The sequence below is a fragment of the Macrobrachium nipponense genome, chromosome 33 (genome assembly GCF_015104395.2).
Source record: "Macrobrachium nipponense isolate FS-2020 chromosome 33, ASM1510439v2, whole genome shotgun sequence".
Taxonomy (NCBI): Eukaryota; Metazoa; Arthropoda; class Malacostraca; order Decapoda; family Palaemonidae; genus Macrobrachium; species Macrobrachium nipponense.
This window is the reverse complement of record NC_087219.1, coordinates 38,618,520-38,626,715: the sequence shown is the minus strand read 5'-3', so window position 1 is coordinate 38,626,715 and position 8,196 is coordinate 38,618,520. Positions and strand designations below refer to the sequence as shown.

General features: G+C 39.0%; 1 protein-coding gene across 1 annotated transcript; it reads left to right on the top strand.

Annotated features, from left to right (window-relative positions):
* The first annotated feature begins 6,824 nt into the window (after positions 1-6,824).
* Positions 6,825-7,679, top strand: LOC135202839 (protein enabled homolog). Its single transcript, XM_064232298.1, has one exon. It carries the CDS (start codon positions 6,825-6,827, stop codon positions 7,677-7,679), a length of 855 nt encoding a protein of 284 aa, XP_064088368.1.
* The last annotated feature ends 517 nt before the right edge of the window (positions 7,680-8,196 follow it).

Sequence of the window (8,196 nt, the reverse complement as noted above, 5' to 3'; positions counted from 1 at the left end):
ATCTATCATTGTACCATTCATACTGAATCGTGGGAACCTCGTGCAGTATATTTCCGCAAAATTATTAGCATCATGCAGCTACAATGATGTTCGATTCATCTGTATTATGCCTGCCCTTCCTGTACTTCCGACTCATATAAATTTTTGGGAACGTATTGTCCTCAGTTTTGTATCCTTGTGTCCAAACCATCTCATAGCGCTGTTCTATGCTTTGAAAGAATTTTTACTTCTTGTTTTACGTATATCATCCATCAGGATAATTCCTCTTGAGTCCAACAAGGTATGGAAACATTTTATCTTATAGCTTCAATTTTTGTCTTTCATTTGCGTTCAGCAGCTGCCCCTCACTGCCATAAGGGATTCATAGGAACTTCAAGTCTCTTGCCAGTCATTTTATGTAAACTCTGCTTCATTTTAGTTTTACTGCATTCTTTGCTCATACCTATTTATACATGTGAACATTCATTGTTCCATATTTCTTATTTCCTGTTACCAATGTAACCTAGCTGTAGTTAATATTCACGCTCAACTTCCTCCTCATGTAAGTATTTTTAAACTTGTATTTTTTCTGCTATTTTATATAATTTATCCACATCATTCCACTCAGCACGAAATCCTTGTAGCTGTCGAAAGAGCCAAAGATCAGTTTCATTGGAGGGATAGAAGTAAGCCCATTTCCTCAAAAATTGCTGACTCAAGCAGTGAATTATTTATCTGAAGTTGGTTGCCTCTGGTGAATTGCAGCAGGTCAGAGAAGAGCATTGGGGCAGCAGACTCATCCCTGAAAGACTTGCCAAGGACCAAAATGTCAGTTTTGTAGGAGCCCCAGAAAGCCCCTACGCTAAAGGGTAATTTGTATGTAAAGAAAATTACGTCGGTTGTGAGGACATTATTTAGTATGCTCATTCTCAGAAGGTTGATGAAAAAAATAAGTGAAATATTTGGAGACGAGTAAGCTGATGGCTCTTGTTGATTGCGAGAAGGCATTTGCCATTGACAACAGACCAATATTGTGAAAGGTCATACGTCACAAGGTATATTAGATTTGAGTCTTTTTCAAGTGAATTTGCAGTCAATTTTGGGTTGCTGCAGAGAATTGTATTGCCATCTTTTGCAAGTTTCCCTTTTATAATGAAAATGACAGATTGAAAATGTGTAGATGGTGCTGACTAGATCAGTATAAAACAGCGCAAGACTTAATAGAATTAACCTTTTATCGTATGAGATGGGACATAAAAAAACTGCGAAGAGTTACTAGGATTAGGATGTCTCAAAGACATAGTCCGTCCGAGGAAAACAGTTAACGAGGACAAGGTATACTCAAAGGGATGCAAGGACATAAAGTGCAGTAAGATTAATGTGGTTGAGCCTGACAAATGTATAAGAATATCCAGTGGAGGCTCTCTTATGGTGGAATTTGGTGAAAGACCGGAAAAATTATATTCAAACAAAGGTCAGGACTGTACATGAGAACAATATTTGTTACCATACGGACGTGAAACATGGTATCACAAAGAAACTGTGCCTGAAGGACTTTGTTGATTTAAGAATAAAGCTGTAAGAAAAATGTTATTCGTTAGATGGGAGGATAGTGAAATACGATACCGTAAGGGACATTGCTGTGTTTCCATATGTAGATGAGATCATGCTGAATAGGAGAAGGAGACTTATTTGGATAGGATGTATGAGACAGGAAGCTGCAGTTACGGTGATGAGGGCAGGTTTCTGAATTTCACAGAAGACCTTTGTGTTGCACGGCGTCAGAGGCAGTGATTATCATGATGAAATCACAGACTCACGCTTGTGTTATATCTGTTGTTAATAAAAAAAAATGAAAGTTTGTCTCGAAATTCTTCACACAAGGTAGTCGAGTATGTTCATTTAACCTGATGTCAGACAAGGTTGAAGATGGCGAACTTAATTTTTGCGAGACCATTATTGATTACTTGATACAGGGCTTAGCTCCAGAATTCTTGAAGATGACGGAAAAGGAGCACCTTACCTTCAGATGTTTTTAATTAAGGTGTAAATGGTGTTGAATGGATGTATGCATGTCAGGTATTTTTTTGTTTTTGTTTTAAATTCAGCTGTGCGATTTTTTGGTTGCAGTGTAAGTGGTTTTGAATGAGTGAATGGCTTTGTTTTAGTTGATATGTAATGTAAGATGGTCTTGGTCTTGTTTGTTGTGTGTCGTTCGGTGTTTTTAATTGCAGTTTTAATTGGTCGTTTGTATGAGAGATTTTAATTGATTCACGTATTCATTCACTTAATCCATTTCATTCAATCATATAACACTGCAGCGCTGAATGACCTTTGCAGGTCCCAGTGCTTGGGATATGCCCTAAATTCCATGATCAATCAATCGATAATCCTTCTTCGGTATAATAGCCTATAGTACTGAAGCACCTAACATTTATCCTGTGTGTAAACTCTATTAAAATTGAAAGAAAAAATATATATAAGAAATCCAAGGATTAAAGTTTAGCAATAGAATCACTGAAAATGTGTGAGAGATTAAAATATCAGATTTGGAACATTAGTAAACCTCATTAAGCTTAATCCGTCCACCAAATTGGAGGGAGTAATGTTTCAAATCAATTAAAGGGAATGAATTTGAGAACAGCATGATATTATTTGTACTCTGCAAACCTTTTGAGCAACCTTTTAAAAAGCTCAGTGACTCCATCAGTTGGGAAGGATCCATTGTCTGTAAGGGTAGAGGTTATTTCGAAATAATGAATGGAAATAGAAGAGTAAAATTGCATGTTGGAAGATCATCTTCCCACAAGCTTTTCGCTGCGTGAAACCGAAGCCGTTGCTCAATTGAAAAAGAGAGTCCCTTGTCCCAGAGTGCAGAAGTTCAGTTTAGAATCAATTAAGGGGAATGGGGGGGGGGGGGGGGGAGGGGGGGGGGGGGGAGGGACGTTGCATAATTTTAGATCATCTTCATAAAAGCTCCGCGCAGATTAGCGGACGTGCCGCGTTGTCAATCAAACCTCCATACTGCGAATAACTCGGAATATAATTAACCCCGTATAATCGACTCCGTCAATCACCCTTGGTTGTGAAGGGTCGCCTGAACGTTCTTTTTTCGGGGCGGTGTTTCGCCGGGGGTGGGGGGGCGGCCGAGGGGGAGATAGTCCCAATCGTCATCCTTAGAAGCAGATGTGTGAAGTGCGAAAACCCATTTCACCCTAAGCAGATGTCCGTTTGAAACCTACTGTGTGATGTAGTAGAGTTCGTTGTAAGAACAATAACTGGTGCTGGCATAAGGCCAACTTGCTCAGAGATTCATGTTTAAACTCTGCTGTGTTTTGGTCTTCCCCCGAAGTGGACTGATCATGGCGTTGGTAAGACTTCGGGACCAACAGTTTGCTTTATTTTTTCCCAATTAGGTTTAATTTAGACGCCTTAGTGGTTTCTTTGTTTAGTTACTACTAAACCAAGTCCCCCTTTTGTATTTTCCCATATGAGTAAACCAACTCGTCGTTACTCGAAGGCACTAAGATATTACAATGAATAAAGTTTGTAACTAATAACCCACAAGATCCCGTAGGAGGTGTGATCATTACTTAACCAAGGAACTCGATTCACTGTATGAGAGGAGGGTCAGTTAAGCTATTTTATAATGATAATGAAATCCAGTATATTAAAATATTTTTTGCAAAGAGCTTTCGAGACTTATGCCCATTTCCTCATTTAACTAGAAGGTCAAATGCTTTATTTAGCGAATGCTGAGCTTGCCTTTTTGACTAGACGAGAAAATGTCTCCCTCTTATTTTTATTTTCATTATTTTTTTATTTGGAAACATATAGTAAGTCGAAATTCTTATGCTTACGGAAACGTGCAAGTGTATTGTATACAGTACTCATTTGAAAATATATACCTTAAGTGTTTTTAATTTTTCCTTTTTTTTTCTTGGGCTCGAGTCATATTCGCAAGAAAGACCGGTTTTATATTTATCTCAACTTTGCTATAACATGACTTTACTTAGCTTCTTTCAGTATTTCCAATTTTATGTAACTTCTTTCAAATGGAACCTTTGGGCTTGTTTCATATGAATAGGGCTTATCTTCTTCTTCTTCTTCTAATAATAATAATAATATAATACTAATAATAATAATAATAATAAGAAGGAAAACCGAAGGATATAAAACAGCGGCACAAGAGTAAGGCCCTAAGAACCAGATATACAAAGTACGATAGACGGAAATAAAATCTTCCATATAGGAAGTGCCAATACGAAAAATGAAACCATAAACCACATAGCAAGTGAATGCCCGCACTTGCACAGAACCGAGTACAAAAAGAGGCATGATTCAGTGGCAAAAGCCCTCCACTGGAGCCTGTGCAAGAAACATCAGCTACCTTGCAGTAATAAGTGGTACGAGCACCAACCTGAGGGAGTGATAGAAAACGATCAGGCAAAGATCCTCTGGGACTATGGTATCAGAACGGATAGGGTGATTACGTGCAAATAGACCAGACGTGACGTTGATTGACAAAGTCAAGAAGAAAGTATCACTCATTGATGTCGCAATACCATGGACACCAGAGTTGAAGAGAAAGAGAGGGAAAAAAATGGATAAGTATCAAGATCTGAAAAATATAGAAATAAGAAGGATATGGGATATGCCAGTGGAAATCGTACCATAATCATAGGAGCACTAGGCACGATCCCAAGATCCCTGAAAAGGAATCTAGAAAAGCTAGAGGCTGAAGTAGCTCAGGTCTCATGCAGAAGAAGTGTGATCCTAGAAACGCACACATAGTAAGAAAAGTGATGGACTCCTAAGGAGCAGGATGCAACCCGGAACCCCACACTATAAATACCACCCAGTCGAATTGGAGGACTGTGATAGAGCAAAAAAAAAAAAAAAAAAAAAAAAAAAAAAAAATAATAATAATAATAATAATAATAATAATAATAATAATAATAATAATAATAATCAGCTACCTTGCTGTAATAAGTGGTACAAGCACCAACCTGAAGGAGGTATAGAAAACGATCAGGCAAAGATCTTCTTGGACTATGGTATCAGAACAGATAAGTGATACGTGCAAATAGACCAGACGTGACGTAGATTGACAAAATCAAGAAGAAAGTATCACTCATTGATGGCGCAATACCATGGGACACCGGAGTTGAAGAGAAAGAGAGGGAAAAAATGAATGTATCAAGACCTGAAAATGAAAATAAGAAGGACATGGGATATGCCAGTTGAAATTGTACCCATAATCATAGGAACACTAGGCACGATCCCAAGATCACTGAAAAGGAATCTAGAAAAACTAGAGGCTGAAGTAGCTCCAGGACTCATGCAGAAGAGAGTCATCCTAGAAACGGCGGACATAGTAAGAAAGGTGATGGACAAAAAAGAAATAATAATAATAATAATAATAATAATAATAATAATAATAATAATAATAATAATAATAATAATAATACTGCTGAAAGTTGAGCTTTTTTCGGTCTGTTTAAAGTGAACATTGTAACGACCACAGTATTAGGGTTGTTGATTTTATTCAGAATTCATAATTTTTCATAACTTACAAAACTAGGTGGCTATTAATTTGCACTAAAGGTTTTTATAGAACAGAAGAGTTCTTCAATGGCAACAAAAAAATGAGAAAATCTTAAGTATTCGCACATTTATTTGTCAGCGTAGACTTAACTATGATATTTGGTTAACATTAAAATGATTTTATCGTCGTAGGTAAAACCAGATGTTTGGGATCTCAGGCTCAGATTTGATTGTTTGTTTGTTTTTTATAGAAAGGATAAGTTTGACAATTAGGAATTCTGCAGTTGATGAGAATTAGGATATAACATTTCCGTTGCTAAGCTTTGTTTGGTAGGCAATTAGTAAAGAATTCGAGGTATCATTGATCTATAAGGCGAAGTATTGACTTGATAATAATTTAGATATTTTTTTTATTTTAGATGTTGACCTAATTGACCCTCAGTGTAAGAATAATGATATTGAACGAAAGGGCCTGATAATTCTTCATGACTTTGAAGACTAAAACTAGTAGTTTAGTCAAATTTCTAAAACGTGTCCTAAAAAGCTCTTGTACCAGAAGGCAAAGGTTATGATAAACCTACAACACAAGCTTAGTTTCATATTCAGTTTCATTAGGGCTTCAGTAACGTAGATGTTGCCAAGGGTTTTAGTAACCATAAATCGATCAGTGTACAACACAGGCAAAGCATGACATCGCAACTGAAGCTATAGATATCCTTCAACGTATGATGTGGGAACAAGACGAGAGATTTAGAGGTTGTATTTTTTTGGGTGCTGATTTTCAACGTAATCTCAGCAATACGTTGAGGCAAAAAAAAAAAAAAAAAAGAAAAAAATCCCAAAAGGCAAGCTACAAATTTAAGTGCTCACACTAACCACCCCAACAAGACGATAATGACGGATCGCTGGAGCTTTTCTGAAAAGCCGAAATGAAACGGCCGTCATCGCGCGATGAAAACTTGAGTGGCATTGGCCATCTTTTGCAGCCGATTATTAAAAAAAAAAAAAAAAAAAAAAAAAAAAAAAAAAAAAAAAAAAAAAAAAAAAAAAAAAAAAAAATCGGGGTCTCTTAAAAGGACGGCGATTAGGTGCGTGGCTGCACACCCTGTCGTGGCATTAGCGCGCCATCCACCTATCATCCAGCGATCATCCAGCGGAGCGTCCTGGCATAAGAACTCATTCCAGACAAGAATTAAAGTGTTAAAATTACCCCCCAATGTGTTGTCGGTGCCGGCGGGGCAAAAAGGCTTAATCATCGAGGAGAGCCGTCTCGGCCGAAGACAGCCCACGGAACTACTATGCCGCTACCTCACCCTCCCCCTCCCCTCCCCTCTTTCCCCCACCCCCTTCCCTCTTCCAGCTTACCCACCCTCACCTATATCTCTCACCCCTCCCTATCCTCCTTCCATGCCCTTCCCTTTGTCCCATCTATCCCTCAGCCCTGCCTTGCTTCTTCTATCCTTCAGACCCCCTTTCCCACCTCGGTCTTTTCGTCGACCGTTACCTCCATCATCTCTCCTCCTCACTTTCCTCCCACTTTTCATCCTCCTCCTCCTCCTCCTCCTCCCCCACCTCCTATTTTCCTCCCACTTTTCATCCTCCTCATCTTCCTCTCACTTTTCCTCCTCCTCTTCCTCCTGCCCCTCCCCCCACACTTCCTCATCTTCCACTTTTCATCCTCCTCCTCCTCCCTCACCTCCTTATCTTCCTCCCACTTTTCATCCTCCTCCTCTTCCTCCACTTCCTCTCACTTTTCCTACTCCTCCTCCTCCACATTTTCCTCTCACTTTTCCTCCTCCTCCCCATCTTCCTCTCACTTTTCCTCCTCCTCATCTTCCTCCCACTTTTCAACCTCCTCCTCCTGCTCCTCCTCTCCTCCTCCTTCCACCTTTTCACTCAATCCTCCTCCTCCTCCTCCTCCTCTTCATCTTCCTCCCACTTTTCAACCTCCTCCTCCTCCTCCTCTTATACCTCATCTTCCTCCCACTTTTCATCCTCCTCCTCCTTTCCGTCAGTATTCCGTCAGAGAAGAAGATGGGGATGGGTGGGGGGGGGGGGGTGGAGGTAGGCGGTTGGTGCAGCCCTGGGCACTCTCCGTGTCTGGAGGCTGGCCCGCCCCAAAACTGATTACTCTGTCACTCAGGAGCATCTGACGGCCGTGAGCCGACTGAGTAACCCCTCCGGAGGGAAGGAACACAGAGGAATTAATTTAGGATAAATAATGGGCTTCAGGGCAGCTTGGACTTCGAGGAAGATCAAGCAATCCAAAATTTTGATGGGGGAAGAGGAGCTTGACTTCGGAGGAACACATCATGACAAGAGTGGTTTTCGTGATATCTGCGTTTATGAACAATTTTGGTTTATGTTAATTGAATTTCCCCCTTTTTTTTATTCTTACAATGGGATTTACAAGAGTACATGCTTTGGCTTGCTACGAGTCACCTTTTCCGCTAACCCCACTAAGTGTTGACCGAAAGTTTGACTGCATATATATATATATATATATATATATATATATATATATATATATATATATATATATATATATATATATATATATTTCTAGTTATAATTTCATAGTTTTGATATTGCAATTTTTTTCCTTCTGATTTTTGAATATCAACAGCTATATATACTTATATTTATACATTTATATTTTTAATTTCATAG